Here is a 17028-nt window from a genome sequence, read left to right as displayed (position 1 = left end):
ACAACCTAAAATTGAAATGGGTCTTGAGTTTTAAATATGGACATAGAGGAGGCTTGCCTAACATCTAAGAGGAGGTCATTCCAGAGGGAAAAATCGGCAACAACAAAGGCTCGATCCTCTATGAGGCTCTGTTTAGTCCTCTGTACTTCCAGCAGTGTCTGGTCTGTGTACCTGAGGCACAGGGCAGGTGTGTAAGGGTGGAGCTGAGAGAGGTTAAATGGGGTGAGGTTATTTAACGATTTAAAAACACATAGCAGTATCCTAAAATAAACTCAAAGGAAATTGGGAACCAGTGGAGGGTGGCCAGAATTGGCGTTGTGCGCTCCCGCTTACAAGCTCCAGTTATAGGAGGCAAGCAACAGCATTTGGACAAACCGGAGAAAATGCCATGTTTTTGAAGGATGGAACCTTGGTGCAGCAAATACAATGGAAATGTAAATTAGTTACTCCAATATGAAATAATACCCTTATTCCCGGAGATTAGATTTAATTTGACAAAACGGAAATTGGTGAAAGCACAACGTTATACCCAGTTAAGTGTCAAAGATGAACAGTTCTTTTAAAGGTAGGTGGGTGGGTGATCTAAGTGTAATAAACATGAAATGACGCAGCCAGTTCGAGCAGTTCCAGTGAACAATGAAGGCGGCGCAATACATTGCGCGAGCAGCAGTGGTGGAGAAAGCAGGGTGGGGTCGCTGTGAAGAGGGCGGAGTCTGTTTGGAGGTGACGCGACTGTTGGGGCTTTCTTGTGCGTTCTGTGGAGTGAGTGAGAGCGAGGACAACAGCAGTGCTGCAGAGTGGAAGAGAGAAAGAGTGGCAGAAAGTTGCGGAGCATACCAGATAGTGTGCTGTCCTGAGGGGGAAAAAACAAATCTATCTTGGAATACGCTCATCTGTGAAACTCGGCAGGTGAGTTTCACCAAATGAACATTATTTCTCCGTGTTTTTCTTTTATTTCTGTGAATGGGCACCTCCAAATGACGTGATCAAATCACTCGTAATTCTTGTGACAATGCAATTCTACGTGTTGCACGTTTCAAATGAAGCTTTCTGTTTTTGAAGCCCTACGTTCTATTTCCGATGGCTACTGTTTGAGCTGTAGTCATCGACACTTTACGGTTTTCTCCCGTCACTGTCTTTCAGACTTATCTCTTTGAAATCAAATAGTATTTTATAGAGGAGGAGGGGGGGGGGGGGGTATGCGTTCAGTATCGATGGTTTCGTGACGTCAATCACTCAGTGGCGAGCGCTCGCAAAGTTCAACGTGTGCGCGTCCGCGCGCGCGTCAGGCAGGTGAATAACTGAATTATGTATGTTTTTTCTCATGACATGATTTCAACTCACTTTTTGGGTACGGTCCATGCTGCTTTGTCTTGCAGAATGGTGGATCTGTATAGCTCAACAGTGTTTTTTTTTTTTTTTTTTTTTTTCTGTGCGGCATGGGAGTACCCCCATTGAGAAATGCATTCGGGCAGAACGAGGTTTGAGAAGGGAAAGACGGGAAAAAAATAAACGGAACAAAAATGTAAATAAAGATAGAGAATTATTGCAGTATAACTACAGTAACGTTACAGTACATAGGAATACATCTCTATAACCATAAGCAATATCAGACTTCTTATGCATAAAGGTTTTGGTCTGATAGGGTACGGAAGAGGATTAGGGCCAGTGAAGAAGAAAAAAAACGAGGGGTGACAGGATTCTGACTTTTCCCTCAGAATTCTGACTTTAAAGTGAGAAGGTGGGAATTCTGGCTTTATTCTCAGAATTCTGACTTTAAAGTCAGAAAGTGGGAATTCTGACTTTATTCTCAGAATTTTTACTAATGCTAAGAAAAAAAAAAGTCAAATGAACCATTAAATAATGTGAAAGGCAGTTTATTTATTTATTGTTTTGAGAAATGCTGGTCTGCCTCCGGACCAGTTTTAGTCCAAATTTACAGACTTGAGTGTTTCCGGTATTGCATATTTGCATATATTGACCTAAATACAGAAATGAAATAAAGAACCTCAGTGAGATTTGATGAGACATAATGTAACAATATGTCATCAGGGGAAAAGAAAAATCCCATTACGGTCATTACACTTTGAGTCCACAAGGTACCATAACTGGTTTTGCATTAGTTCAGTTTTGGGGTCATATGTCACAATGCTGGACCATTCCTGAGAAACAACTTTTATCGACTCAACTTAATTAGAGTTAACTTACTTAACAATTTAACTTAGTCTTGTAAGCATTCACTATGAAGGCGTTACATAATTGTACCAAACAAGTGTGGCGTAAACACAAGTCAGATTACAATATACAGACAGCACGACCCGCACTGGTTAGCACGTCCGCCTCTCAGTTCAGAGGTGCAGGTTTCGATTGCAGCTGCAGCCTTCCTGTGTGGGGTTTGCATGTTCACCGTGCCTGCGTGGGTTTCCTCCAGTGCTTTGGTTTCCTCCCACATTCCATAAACACGCATGGTAGGCCGATTGACCTTCCAAATTGCCTCTAGGTCTGATTGTGAGTGTGAATGGTTGTTTGTCTATATGTGCCCTGCGATTGGCTGGTGACCAGTTCAGGGTGTCCCCCGCCTCCTGCACAACCATCTGCCCTACCACTTGCAACACTCGGAGTCATAATGATAAGCAGTTCAGACGATGAATGAATAAATATATATATAATACACAGGATATAAAAACTAGAAACCCCCAACTGACCAGAATGAAGAAGGTTTTTTTTTTTTCCCCGAATTGCAATATGTGAAGCTTCCATGTACTCAACAAGTTCTTTCATCGAAACCGAAATAAAGAACCGACTCCAGCTGGTTGATCATTTTGCTACTCTTCAAGCAAAAGTGAATTCACTAAAAAAAAACTTTGTAGAGGAATATATATTTTCTTGGGCTCATGGAAAATATGGTCGTTTTAACCACTGAATCAAACCACAGTAAGAACAATAGTCTGGAGATTAACTTGTTTTCAAAATAGTAGGAGCCTCTAAATTAAAACCCCCCACATTTGACCTCAACAGCTAATTCCATATCGGGGCCATGACACATCAGTAATGCCTGACACAAAATAATGAATCATCCCTCCCTTACATGGTCTTACTACAACTCCGAGCCAGCCAAACGTCTCGCGCTGCTGCCAAACTGGCCTTGATATAGTTCTTCCAGGCTTGACAAGAAAACATTTTTCCAATCCTGCTTAGCGGTGGTCACGAGAGCACACATTCCTTTCATTTAACTTCATGAGTAATTCCGCTGAAATCAGCATCAAGGCGAAATGACTTTCATCTCATCCGTCTTTTTTCAATGCGATTAAGTCTTGTCGCGTCCAACTTTTTACATCTGTCAATATAAACTCTGGCATGGTTTGGCCGTGTAATGAGATTTTATGCTAGTTTAATCTAATCGCATCATCTTTAGTGGCGTGAAACGCAAGCCAAGCTACACTGTTGTCCTTTTGTTTACTATATTTACAAAGACACCATCACAGCGTCATTTTTTCCAGGAAATCCAGTTTGTTTAAGTAGTTGAGACGTCAGTGCGTTGTGTCTGCTGTGCTGCAGCAGACAGAACCCCCCACTCCACCCCGCGGGTCTGAAAGCTACACCCGTCTGCTCTCACTGAGGAAAAGGGGGGTGGATGGGTGCTGGGGGCGCAGTAGGGGGTGAACTTGCCTTAGATTTCACCGATACAGCTGTGGTGGCACAGTGATAATCTCTCCCCTCCTGCTTAATTCCCTCATACTGTCCTACATTAGCAGAGCAAGGGTCCAGGAGATCCTTGTGTTTATAAATAGGTCTACACTTCGTAAAGGGGATTACTCGACGGCATGTAGCCCAACCTCTTTGTTTGCTTGGAATAATTCATTTTCCTGTGGATTCGATGTCTCCACCCCCCCCCCCCCCCCTCAATTGTTGGTGTACAATGATGGCCGAGCCAGTGCGACCCACGGGCTCAGTCGCAGCCCGGCGTACATGTCGCGTGGCCTGTTACGTGTTCGCATATCACCTTGCCGCTATGCTCTGCTGTTCCCATAGAGTAAAGAACGCGGGGAGATAAAGTTTCTGGATGGCCTTCAGGCTTCACTCGACTGTGGGTGGTTTTATCAGCATCAAAGTAGGCTAAAGAGGAAGGACTTCCTGTGGATTACATTTATATTTTCATCTGCCAATTTCCCTAGCTCCAGCTTCAAAAATATAAATGTATAGGCAGCATAAAACATCTGAAAAATGAATTGTCATCTCTGTAATTATTTTCACTAAAGCAAAAGCTATAGGGCCATCAAGCTTACATTCCACCTCTGCTGTGTTCTTCATGCATATATTATCATTGTCATTAAGGGCCATGTATCTCAAGCAAGAGGCTATAAACTTGAATTTGGTTTAATGATTCCTTTGTACTGAACCTTGGTGTCTTTGCTCATTTCCGAGAGCAGAGCACAAGGGTGTGGTTCTCAAGTCAGCAGGCACACCGACTGTACTTGTTGGATAATAAATATAAAGACACGGCAGCATCTCAAAAGGAAAGCATTGTTTTTCTTCTCAATATATGTCTTTACAAAATTTTATGTTTAATGTATTTGTTGCTTCGGTTCTGAGCAGGCTTTGTACTTATCAACTTAGCAGCGCATTCTTTATGCTGCCATTACACGTTCCCCCTGTTCTCCCAGGCAACCTTCGTCTAGCTCTATTGAGATTGTATTCTCCCTGAAAAATTCATCATCTGTCAGAACGCCTCACTGTGCAACCACACTCTGATGCATGGCGGTTTGAGCTTAAAGTGTTTGTCCGTCCGTCCGTTCGTCCGTTCCCATACGTGGCTTTGGCCACCACACTTGGCCACTGAGCACAGACGTTTCTGCTTCTTTGGTTGCAACCAATAGAGACACTTGAGTCCCAGGTTGTTTGTCACGCTGACAGCAGTACTGGGACAATACTGCTACTCTTTCCCATTCTTGAACACAGTAAAGCTCTGTGTTCAGTCACATACTTTGTTCCTCTTCATTTCCTTTCAACCTGCAACCAAACGTTTCATCGAATGAGACTTATGGAGCTCCAAATACAAACGTGGGATGAAATCTTCAGCTCAAACATTTGAAAATGGACATTGTGCAAAATTTGGGTTAGGTAGTATTTTGTGGAATTTAGTCATTTGATGACTTCCTGATACAGAAGAAAAACTTGCAACATCACAGCTGAGTTGTCAGCTTTCCCACAAACAAACGAGAAATGGTGAATGATTGGCTCAAGGCGTGCACTTCTCGTAGTATGTTAGAAAAGAAGGAAATATTTCCAAATGTGGTTTCCAACAAATGTCACAGGTATATCTGGTGAAAATTTGAGGCTCCATTAGGTGGGTGAGTGTGGCAGCAGATGGGCCATGCCACAACTTCACTGCGGCTAGCTTGGCCAGAACTGAGCAGAGGGCTCAGTGGGGCTGAAGAACCTCTGTGCTTGGCAAACAGCCAGCCGTTGCAACTCAAAAAGCAGAATCTATCATCCTCATATTGCAATCGGCTTTAAGTGTTGTCATCCATGTTTACCTAAACGTAACTCCACACGGCGTCTACCTGGAAGTTATATGTCAGGTTAATAAAGTGGTAGAAGTATTGCAGTATCAGATTTTTTTTACAAGTGCATTCTAGGGACATCCCAAACATGAATGTGCAAGTTTGTCATGAGAACAATTACAGTTGTGTAACTTCAAAGAATTGAAAGAGTTCTGTGGCTCCCCAGAAGCGAGAGACAAGTACGGTACTTTTAAGGCAGGCGAGGGAGTTGTACAGTACATATTTTTGGGCGTAAAGGGAGTGTCTGATTTACTTGAAAGAGTTGAAAGGGAGTGGCTGACTGCCTGATGCGAAAACTCTCCATTTTGTTGTGCAGAGGCAGACACTTTGTCGCCTTCTCATTATTTACCGCATCCCAGCAATTTCTTGGTTTCTTGGTCTTTCCGTTAAAATAAATTGAAAAAAAATTAATGCATCGTTAAGATAGTTGAAGGAAGTGTTTTTTTACGTTTCCTGTAAAAAAAAAAAACGCCCTTGTTTTGTTGTGTCACACAAATATAGTATTTTATACATCACACCAGATGCTGGAGGTGACATCATAAAATCTTAATATTTGATTTTAGGCTGTGTGAAAGCACCTCAAATATGCAAAGCCAAATACACTCCTCACCATTTTCGTCCTTCTTTATCAACCTCGTGTAATCTGATACTGCACAACACATGGGCCCCTCCTCAGAGATGTTTCCTTTGATTCACAATAGATTGCGCTCCACGCTATTTTCCAGCCACCAAACTGCTTCTTTTGGTTGCACAGTAGTATTTCATTCACTGGTGTGCATGCTCTCCTGTGTTGCTGGCAAGGTTTCCAGATCAGCAAAAGAGGGGGAGCGGGTTGTTGCTGTATCTGCCACTTTTAGACACATTTAATTTGTGTGTTGCGCAACCGGTCATCAGAGTGTCATTTTCCATTCTTTCCCTGAGTTTTTGGCATCTTGCTTTTGCTGTCGTCTGGTTTCCATCATGTGTCTGTTCTAGTCAATTTACCAAAACACTCTCTCTCTCACAGTGTTTTTCTAAAATTAAGGCCAGCAACTCTGAAGCCGATCACATAATTCCCCGATAAGTGTGTCTCTAAAGTTTTGTGGCTATCAAACTTTTGCTTAAGTACAGCTTTTTCAAATAAATGTCTCCTCTTGAATCCAGCACTGGTGTTAAGTAATTTCGACCACTTCCTGTCATTCGCCACATTGAATTCATTAGCCGTGCATCACTTCACATTCTTCCATATTGATTGATTACAAACATCTATCCCTTTAACCCCTTTTATACAGCTGAAGCTTTTGTCAGGCGTGAGTTAGGGCATGTGTGACTTTGGTACCACCAAGGTTTGTGGTGTATTAAGAAGTAGCCTGTTGCTATGTCAAGAGGACTGGATTGTGAAAGTTTGTGCTGATCTCTTTAAGTTATTGTGGAAATGTTTAAGAGAAGTCAGTATGTAGCACAGGGGTCAGGAGTTGCGTGTTTCCGGAGCCAGGCGATACTTCTAATACTTAATCTGTTTTTGTGCAGATGGTGCAAGCATTGCAGATGTGTGATAGCATAATCTGCTTTATTTATTTATATTTATCTGCTCAGTCTATAAACATGACATTAGCAAGCCTGTTAAAAATTAAGACCAAACAAGGCATCTTACTGGTTGACATTAGTATGTTTTTTTTGTTTTGTTTTTTTAAATACAATTTTAAAATGACACTGTAACTGAAATACCACCGTATTGAATAAAAGCATACAAACAGAGGGCATTTTTATGTCCTTAAAAACAGGAATTATTCTGCCTACAATCAAAAACACAAATGAAAAGCTTTTGCTGGTTTTTTTTTTAGATCATGCATGTAATATTCATCATCAAAGTGGCTTGCTTGCCCTTTATGCAATGTTGTATTTTCAAATACAAACTAAAATAAATACTTTTGGTATTCTAAGATAGCATTAAACTATTCCAGTTCCTTATTTAGCATGACATAAATAGATTTTTCAAGTAAATAACACGCAATATACCTCTGAGTATGTTGAACTCAATACTAATTTTCAAAGTCATAGCTCAACGAAAAGACACATTTTTGTAGTATGTATATGTTGAGATCCACTCTGAAGTGGAACCAGCATTCATCTCCAACCCCCTGGGCCTCCTGCCTGAGCTGATTCATTCCTGCTGTGACAGAAAGAAGCGCTTAGGCCAGCAAAGTCCAAATCTGGCTCACTGGAATGTCTTTTACAAGTACACTCAGTGTGAAAATGCACAAGTGTTTTTCCTATCTATTAGACTTTAATGGCTAATGGTCAGCGCTTGAGTGAGGCCTTCCAGTAAGATGTTGGGTGTATTCTTCCCAATCATTTCATGCCTACGCACGCCCCCCCCACACACACACGCTAATAATGCCACACCCCTATTGAGAGCTTGTCACCTCTTGGGAGTGTAGAGACACTCCCTGTCGAGCATGCCTGAGTGAAGTGGGAGCAGTTAAGTTTCTCATGATTAAGCACTTCATGACAATTTCCATTGTGACTGAAGCATCTTCATAAATGAATGAGCAAGTCGTTGGGATAAATTTAACAAGTCAGGTTTGCGGCGGGGTGGTGGTGAAAAACATGAGCAATGTATTATGTCTGTGTGGAATGTCACAGTAGCGTTTTAGCAGGGCTGCTCAACAACATAAGCCAAGCGTTTCTGTTGCAACTTGTTCACCTGTGCACTTTTGTTCAACTGAAAAGAAGCCCCTCATCTCATGCTCCACATGGAGGACGTTGCTCAACGAGACAGCGGGCGTTTTCCTTCTTAGGAAAGCACGTTGCTCTACGCAAGTCTGTATTTGTGGTAATTGTGCTGATGGCGCAATGTACAGTGAGAGTTACTTATTAACTAGGAGAGACCATAGTCCACACAGAAGTACACAATAATAAACTTGAACGTTGATAGTTGTACTAGTTGGAAATTTGTGGGTAGCAAATGAAGCAAACTCTCTTATCCACACAGGCAAACCTTTATTTCGCCTTCAGGTGGGTCAGCAAATGAAATCCCTACTGACCACGGGCCAATGGAGGTTTTTTTTGGTTACCTTGGTGATATGTGGGTGTGTCACAGCATTGCAACAGTTCGCTGAACCCACTGCCCTGGAAAACAAAACCAACAACTACTAAACGCTGGCTGGTATTAACAGGAAACTTGTGCTGTTTCCATTGCGGTTTATCAGCAAAATATTTCTGTAGATGCATATCTGTGTTGATAAACAGACTTTGGTCACTTACGACCCTAATGGGCAAGAGGCCACACCCAATAGGAGTGATTTACACACATATGAGTCATTGCCTTATCATGTAGCATGTTAGTGCAAGTAAGTAGTCAAGGGGCCTGGTTAGGCAGGATCTGCAGCTCCACACAACTGCTGAGACAGTGCTCCAGGCAACTGGAGTCTGCACAGAGAGAAAAAAAACAAGAGCTCAAAGTGGGCTTGTTTGTGTTTTGTCTAAACTATACCAATTGCAATTACTCTGACCCTAAAACGACGTAAAAATTTGATCCCTGGAAAAAACATTGGTTCTTTACATGAAGCCATGGGCTAAATGCTAACTTTGATACAATTGACCTCCAAATGTTGACTCGGTCTAAATTTATCCACAGATGAAACGAGGAGGAGATGGTATTTACCTTAAATTGTGCGAATCATTTCAGTGTTTTGTATCTTCTTAAAAGTCCTCAGAAGACTTTTAAAGTGTAACGCCCGGGCGTCCGATGAAGCATCGGCTTTATTCTTTGTACACGCGAAGGGCACAGTGGATGCTTTGTGTTATCACTCAGATGTCTGGGACTATTAAAAATGCAGATGTTTCTGTGATGAGGAGAGATTCTGTGGTGGACAATATCGCAGCTGCAGGAATGAGCAGGAAGAAAACATTCCTTCGTGCCTGCTTTTTTCTTTTTTCCTTTTTTTATATCTTTGAAGAAAGCAATCGGCTGGAAATAAGTAGCTTGTGTATGCGGAGAACTAGAGAAATGGAGCAAGAGTAAGAAATTTGATAATGCTTTTATCGTACACTGCTACAAGAATGATTTCATCTGAAAAGAGTGTTTTGTAAAGACGGGAAGTCTTTATATCAGACATGCTCTGACAAATGCCTGTTACGTCATCGGAATGCTGATTAAACACACTATCGACATCTCGAAAAATCCCAGGGATGTTGGATCTCTTTTTATCCACTGAGCAATTTCTCTATATTTGTCAGTAGTTTCAGGCGTTTGTGAGACGAGCTTGGGTGCGACATTCACAGCACGCATTTCACATGTACACACGCTGCCCTAAAACCAGTCGGACAGGTTCCAGTTTGTGGTGTGTCAGCAATAGGCTGGTCCCACAACTTTTTTTTTTCTGGGCGTAGGCTTGAGGGTGAGAGGTCAGAAAGCCCAGCGAGCATTCCTAATTTACAGAAGCCTCTAATTTCAATCCACTACTTGACTCGACTCCTCACAAATTGTTGTTAGCTTTTAAATACGCTCGCTTCCACTTTTGTTTGAAAAAAAGGAAGGCTTGTTTATCTGTGTTCTTGCAACAGCAATAAGAGGAAATGTGTCATTGTAAATACAGAACAAGATGATCAATACAGTATTCTTGTCTTTTTTTTCCTTTTAGGTGTTTAACTACAGGAGATAAGGATGTCTATGCAATGTAAGTCTGATTTTTAATTATTCTCTTTAATTTTTCATTCATTTCCTATCACTGATCTACAAATTCTAATGTTGGGATAACGATGCTCCTTCCAAGTCATGTTATCATTCATTTAGTTTCTTAATAGAACATAAGTATAAAAGCTGATTTCATAAAAATGGCAGTCTGTAGATGATTGGATTGTTACATAAAGGATAAGTGCAAAATCCAATCAGGTGCAGCAGAATAAACAAGATCTTGAAACGATTTAAGACACAATAGAACAATTTGGTCTGACATTGGACGGTTCCTGCCTGCGTATGTTACAGTGGGTGAGCTCGATAGCGGGGTAACAAAGGTGACGGAATGGCAGGAGACGAGGTACGGATATGACTCAGGGATCCAGTCTGGAGCCAACACTGTCCGAGATGACGACGGCGACTTAACCACCTCCAAGCAGTACACCGTGACCACCACTGTCATGACAGAACCGGCAGGTATGACCCCAAAAAAGGTCTGAGCATCTTGCGCAGCCTCTCGGGCGTTCTCACTATGAGTGTCCTCATTCGGTTCCAGACTCCCAGTATGTGTTGACCAGAGGCCAGCGGGTGCGGGCCGCTATGTTTCCCGAGACGCTGGAAGACAGCACCACCATCTTGACTACAACCCAAACGGATCCGAACCAAATGACCAACGTCCAACGGCTGGCCGAGCCCTCCCAGATGCTCAAGGCAGCAATCGTTCATCTGATCAACTACCAAGATGACGCTGAGCTCGCCACACGTGCTGTGCCTGAGCTCACCAAACTGCTCAACGATGAAGATCAGGTACAGAGTACTTGCCAAGTGTATTTGACGGTTTCCGCTCAAATCGGAACATTACAAGTAAAGCCAGCTAATTCTTGATTGACATTACGTTGAAAACTGATCTCCATCTCATTTCCTCTCTTGTATTGAAGAGTTGCTTAAGACTTTAGCATTCTCTCGAATCTTTATATCAACCGATGGGAATAACGGTCTTTTCGTCAGGTGGTGGTCAGCAAAGCAGCCCAGATTGTCAACCAGCTAACCCGCAAGGAGGCGTCCCGCCACGCGCTGATGCAGTCGCCTCAGATGGTGGCCGCAGTGGTGCGAGCCATGCAGAACACCACTGACATGGAGACAGCCAGAGCCACAACCAGCATCCTGCACAATCTCTCCCACAAAAGAGAGGGCCTGCTCTCCATTTTCAAGTCTGGTGGCATCCCCGCGCTCGTCCGCATGCTCAGGTACACGAGCAAGTCCGAACTGGACCGCCCCAAGCATTTGCTGCTGTTTAAGCCTCAAAGATGTTCAAAGATGTTGTGATGGCCCACAGTTCCCCTGTGGAATCAGTGCTCTTCTACGCCATCACAACCCTGCACAACCTGCTCCTGCACCAGGAGGGAGCCAAAATGGCGGTCCGCTTGGCTGACGGCCTGCAGAGGATGGTCCCCCTTCTAAAGAAAAGCAACCCTAAGTTTTTGGCCATCACTACCGACTGTTTGCAGCTGCTGTCTTACGGCAATCAGGAGAGCAAGGTGTGTTTATGTGTGTGCACAAGTCCACGTTGTACTTTGTCATGTGTGTGTATGCAAGGTTTGATCTGGGTGTGGCATCTGTGCACGGTTCAGGTTAAGTCAGGTTTGGGTGTGGTTCTTAGAATCAAGTGTGTAACGTGTGAAATTATTTTGCATGCTTGGACAGGTCATAGCTTTATTTAAAGTCTACACACAGTGAGAATGAAAGACCTTAGCCAAGCTTGATTTCCTAACTATGCGCCTCATGTCTCAGCATAGTCCTGTCTTCCTGCATCGCTATATATTAGGGGTGTAACGATTCATCGATACACATCGATTAATCGATATAATGCTACGATTTATTGGCATCAATGCTAAACGTAAACATCGATTTATATCGCCGTGTTTGACCTCGGACATTAGACGAGACTTTATTTTGAAATCCAGTTCATTGTTGCTTGCTTCCTCTTTCCGGGAGCGTGTTGTGTTGTGAGCAGAGCAGGCACGTGAAAGGGGTGGCAACAACTAGTACGCGGCTCCTGGGCTGGTGCTATGGCTAGTGTCCAAAAAGACGAGGAAATTGGCTCCCCTTTAGGCTTCAAGTCATTCTTTGGAAGCACTTTGGATTCCAAAGAAAAGATGGTTCAACGGACAAGACACGTGCAGTTTGTAAATCCTGCCATGCGGTGATCAAATATTCAGGGAGCACAAATCTCGCCGCACATTTAAAGAAAAAACACGACATCAAAGTTCAGTGTTAAAATAAGCACTTTGTATACTACAATACTCTTGTAATTTCCTAAATAAAGAGTTTGCAGTACCTTGTTGATTTTGCGTATGAATTGTTATAAATCAGGATATTGTTCTATATTTCTTATTAAAAAATATATATATATCGATCGTAGAGCACTATATCGCGATATATCGTGAATGAATCGCAGCAGGCTTTAAGATATCGGCAAATATCGTATCGTAGTTCTTTGTATCGCTATGATATCGTATCGTGACAAAACCCACGATTTACACCCCTACTATATATACATATATCTTTGTAACAGCTCATCATCCTTGCCAACGGGGGTCCCGAGGCTCTTGTTCACATCATGAGGAACTACAACTACGAAAAGCTGCTGTGGACCACAAGCCGCGTTCTCAAAGTCCTGTCTGTGTGCCCCAGCAACAAACCTGCCATTGTAGAGGCTGGTGTGTGAGAAATGTCAATTCAGTGTACACATACGCATACACACGCACACCAGTCATGCAGGTGTGGCGACTCTTTGTTAACATGGCTAATGGCTTCTCAGCAACCACAAGGTCTCATGAGAGCATATTTTATGAGATGGCGTGCTTGTGAGCTGATGAATGCCTGTGTTCCCCCCAGGTGGGATGCAGGCTCTGGGGAAGCACCTGACTGGCGGCAGCCAGCGTGTGATGCAGAACTGCCTCTGGACACTGAGGAACCTGTCTGATGCTGCCACCAAGCAGGTGTGTTTTTTCTTTTCGGGTTAGGTTCCCCTCTTACAGGCATAGACAAACTAAGCACCTAGTTGGAGCCTGAGAGGCCCCAACGCAGAATTAACAGTCAGTAAAGACCAACAAAAATCTAATATTTAAAACGGAGGTTGTTTATTATTTATTTATTTAAGTCTATTTATTGAGACTTTTGCTTGTATCTACATTTTTTTTTATGATCTAATTTCGCTTCATACTCAATTTTTGAACTATTTTGACACCTTAGCACAGATGTTCAGTTAAATCATACATCATTTTTGTATCTGGCATTTCGTTATCTTGTTAAGTTATTTCATGTATCTGTCATTTTCCCTTTAATTTCCTTGAATCACGTGACAATATATCTCCATGTAATGTTTCAGGAGGGCATGGATGGCCTGCTGCAGGTTTTGGTCAACCTGCTGAGTTCTGATGACATCAACATGCTCACCTGCGCCACTGGGATCTTGTCTAATCTCACGTGCAACAATGCCTACAATAAAACTCTGGTCACCCAGAGCAACGGCATCGAGGCGCTCATCCACGCCATACTGCGCGCCGGCGAGAAAGAGGATGTGACCGAGCCTGCCATTTGCGCCCTGCGTCACCTGACGTCCCGCCACCAGCAGGCTGAGATGGCGCAGAACGCAGTGAGGAGGCACTACGGCATCCCGGCCATCGTCAAGCTCCTCAACCAGCCCTACTACTGGCCAGTTATTAAGGTAGCATGATATAGGATACTATAAAAGATTAACAAGTTTTTTTTTTCTCACAGTGAGCAGTGATGTGACTTGTTTGTTTTCCTTTCCCAAAGGCTGTGGTTGGCCTGATCCGTAACTTGGCCCTGTGCCCGGACAACCAGGCCCCGCTGAGGGACGCGGGCGCCATCCCCCGGCTGGTCAACCTGTTGCTTAAAGCCCACCAGGATGCTCAGAAACATGGCTCATCCAGCAAGCAGACATACCAGGTACATAATTCAACACTTTTAAACAGCGCCACTTGGTGCGCATAAATATTTGGACAAATATGTGAACCTCTTGTCACGTGTGTTGTCAGGATGGAGTGAGGATGGAAGAGATAGTGGAGGGCTGTACAGGAGCGCTTCACATTCTGGCCAGAGATCCTGTCAACAGAGCAGAGATTGCCAACATGCAGACCATTCCTCTTTTTGTTCAGGTAGCAGAAGTCCAACACTTCTTTTTTCCAGTGCCTTATTTGTTATTCTAAAATCTCCTCCCCCTCGCCAGCTTCTCTACTCACCAGTAGACAATGTAAAGCGTGTGGCAGCGGGCGTTCTGTGCGAGCTGGCTCTGGACAAACAATCCGCAGAGGCCATTGATGGCGAGGGAGCGTCTGCCCCCCTGATGGAGCTGCTCCACTCAGACAACGAGGGCATCGGTAGGACGCTTAACATTTAACGTCACTTCATGTGGTGTTTATTGTTTTCCAACTACAACACTTTTGTTTCCAGGATTGACAGTGGAATGATATAGTAACTGTAAAAGTGACACATGCATTTTTGTGTTAAGTGAGTCCAGCCCATTTTGATTCCATACAAATTTGGGTTTTGTCACCACTGTAGGAACAGAACTACATTGCAACTATTTTAGAAACATGAAAAAAGCTTGAAACCAATCACTGGCGAAAAAAGTTGTCTCCCCAAAAGTCACCAAGACAAGACAGTGACTGTGAACCTTCCACTATTTGATTTCCTCACCAGCCACATACGCCGCTGCCGTCCTCTTCCGCATCTCCGAGGATAAGAGCGCCGAGCACAAGAAGAGAGTTTCCAGAGAACTCACACACTCCATGTTCAAGAACGACCCTGCCGCCTGGGAGATGGTGAGTTTCCAGCTCCAACCACCACCACCTCCAGCAGCAGTGGTGTCTTGTTGAATTATCTTACCTACCATGCTTTATCTGACCTTCTTGCAGGCCCACAACAGTGTCACCATGGAAGCATCCTACCAAGAGGGTGAGTACATAGGACAGGAATGTGCATGCGCAGCATTTTACTCAGTATTAACCTCAAGAGCAGCCCACACATACACTGTGATATCATCGTCTTCAACATACGGTCACACAAGAGACCATCTTCCAGTAAACACACAGTCATTAATTAAATGCATATGATGAGTCAGAAGGTCACTCTGTGTTTCCCTTTTCTGTCTCACTTGTGAGCACAAAGCGCGGACTAGTATGTGGCCCATAACCTATTCCAGGATGTCAAATGAATACTCAAACAGCTTTCCATACTCTCTTTTCCCTCTGCAACCGCACATCAGAAAGTTTTTTTTTCCCCTTCCACACTCTTAAAAACAACAGCAGCAGCTGGTGTCAATATCAAGATGGAAAATGTGCTCATGTCTTTGCAGAGATGGATGTTCCTTTTCAAAACTTTGGCGGCTACGGCGGTGACATTCCCATGGACGCAGTGGACGGAACCATGATGCATGACGATTACGGCACCAACATGGTTTACGACAGACAACAGCAGTTTGAGCCTTACTAAAGGTCGGCACTCCCCCGGAAACATGAATGTCGCTGGACCGTATGCCATAAATGTAATTGGCATTATATAACAGCACACGTGTAGTGAGCCTATCAGTTTGATAATAAATCAACTCTGCATTTAACAGCACGGGGAATTAAACAGCATGAAAATAATCTCTTTCAAAAAAATCCCTCATAGCATTGAAAGTTTACAAAAGTACAATACTTAAACCTTTTGATACTGATTTTTACAGCAAGGGGGCTCAGGAATTTACACCGTTGTCATAGCAACACATTTTGTTTTTCGGATTAAAGCCATCCAATCATTAATATTTTCTTTCACTGTATTATTTTTGCCATTTTAATTCCAAAATACACTTCACAAGAAGTGCAATATCGCAAAGTGTGACTGAGAATGTTTCTCTTAAATGACCTCCCAAAATATTTTCTACAGTTGTTTCTTTCTTTCCTTTCCACAGATCCAAGAGAGGAAAAACTTCCAGAAAATTGGGCGTCTGGGCTAGAATTGGAACAAAGCTCTTGATTCCTTTTATATGTAATATCATCGAGTATGGGACTCCTAATCTTAACAGGGCTTGCATATGTTTTATATCCTAACATTGCTGAGGATCATTTACTCACGCTTGAAAAAAAAGTTCTAAGATTGTGTGTTTTGGAGCGTGTCTGTGTTTCTGCTTTCGGGTGGGTAATCTATGCCAAAGAGATTTATTTCATTTTGTGAAGGTCACATAGATTGCTTTTTTTTTTTCTTCTTCTTAAAAAGAGAACTAGTTGACAACACTGCCGCAGGTGGAACTGTGTAAACCTGCTCCTCTTTCTTTATAATGCCTTTAAATGTTGTGACAATATAGCGTCAACTTTCTCCCGCTTTAACTTCAAGGTAACATACAGGTTGCTTTGAGTTTGCCACATATGCAGAGAACAAAAGGAGAGAGAGAGAGGAGCAAATGTTGCGAAACGAGATGAGGCTTTTTATCAATTGTTTCTCACATTATTTTCTTTTATATTTTAGGGGGAAAGGATCGCTTAGTCAGAATAATAACACATGTCAGTTTTAACCAAAAAGAAAAGCTTGTGTGTGTAACTAGTCATGATTTGATGTCAAAACTCTGATTGACGCGTTGGTTCAACAGATCGACTGATTTCTTTTTTGTGGATTTAATATAGTCGGGATGCCAGCTGGAGAAACACTACTGACAGGGAAATTTGTACTTAACTCAGAGTTTTTACTGAAATTTTGTTAAATAAAATTAAAGGTTATATTAAATCTACCCGTCTAATG

The 17028-nt window shown here is 42.8% G+C and overlaps 1 protein-coding gene across 2 annotated transcripts; it reads left to right on the top strand.

Annotated features, from left to right (window-relative positions):
• Window positions 1-732: 732 nt before the first annotated feature.
• On the top strand, window positions 733-17017 carry jupa (junction plakoglobin a). 2 transcript variants are annotated; one of them, XM_061273989.1, is made up of 16 exons: window positions 734-909; window positions 10190-10225; window positions 10534-10701; window positions 10781-11031; window positions 11233-11471; window positions 11561-11762; window positions 12800-12944; window positions 13123-13226; window positions 13616-13954; window positions 14047-14199; window positions 14289-14408; window positions 14480-14630; window positions 14953-15074; window positions 15168-15207; window positions 15608-15746; window positions 16205-17017. In XM_061273989.1, the coding sequence occupies exons 2-15, from the start codon at window positions 10213-10215 to the stop codon at window positions 15742-15744; spliced, it is 2184 nt and encodes a 727-aa protein (XP_061129973.1). In that variant the 5' UTR covers window positions 734-909; window positions 10190-10212; the 3' UTR covers window positions 15745-15746; window positions 16205-17017. The 2 variants fall into 2 exon arrangements, with proteins under 2 accessions (XP_061129975.1, XP_061129973.1); XM_061273991.1 differs by lacking the exon at window positions 16205-17017 and having other exon boundaries at window positions 733-909; window positions 15608-15749.
• The last annotated feature ends 11 nt before the right edge of the window (window positions 17018-17028 follow it).

This window comes from Syngnathus typhle, linkage group LG3 (assembly GCF_033458585.1).
Source record: "Syngnathus typhle isolate RoL2023-S1 ecotype Sweden linkage group LG3, RoL_Styp_1.0, whole genome shotgun sequence".
In the NCBI taxonomy this organism is placed as follows: Eukaryota; Metazoa; Chordata; class Actinopteri; order Syngnathiformes; family Syngnathidae; genus Syngnathus; species Syngnathus typhle.
This window is presented reverse-complemented; position numbering and strand designations above follow the sequence as displayed.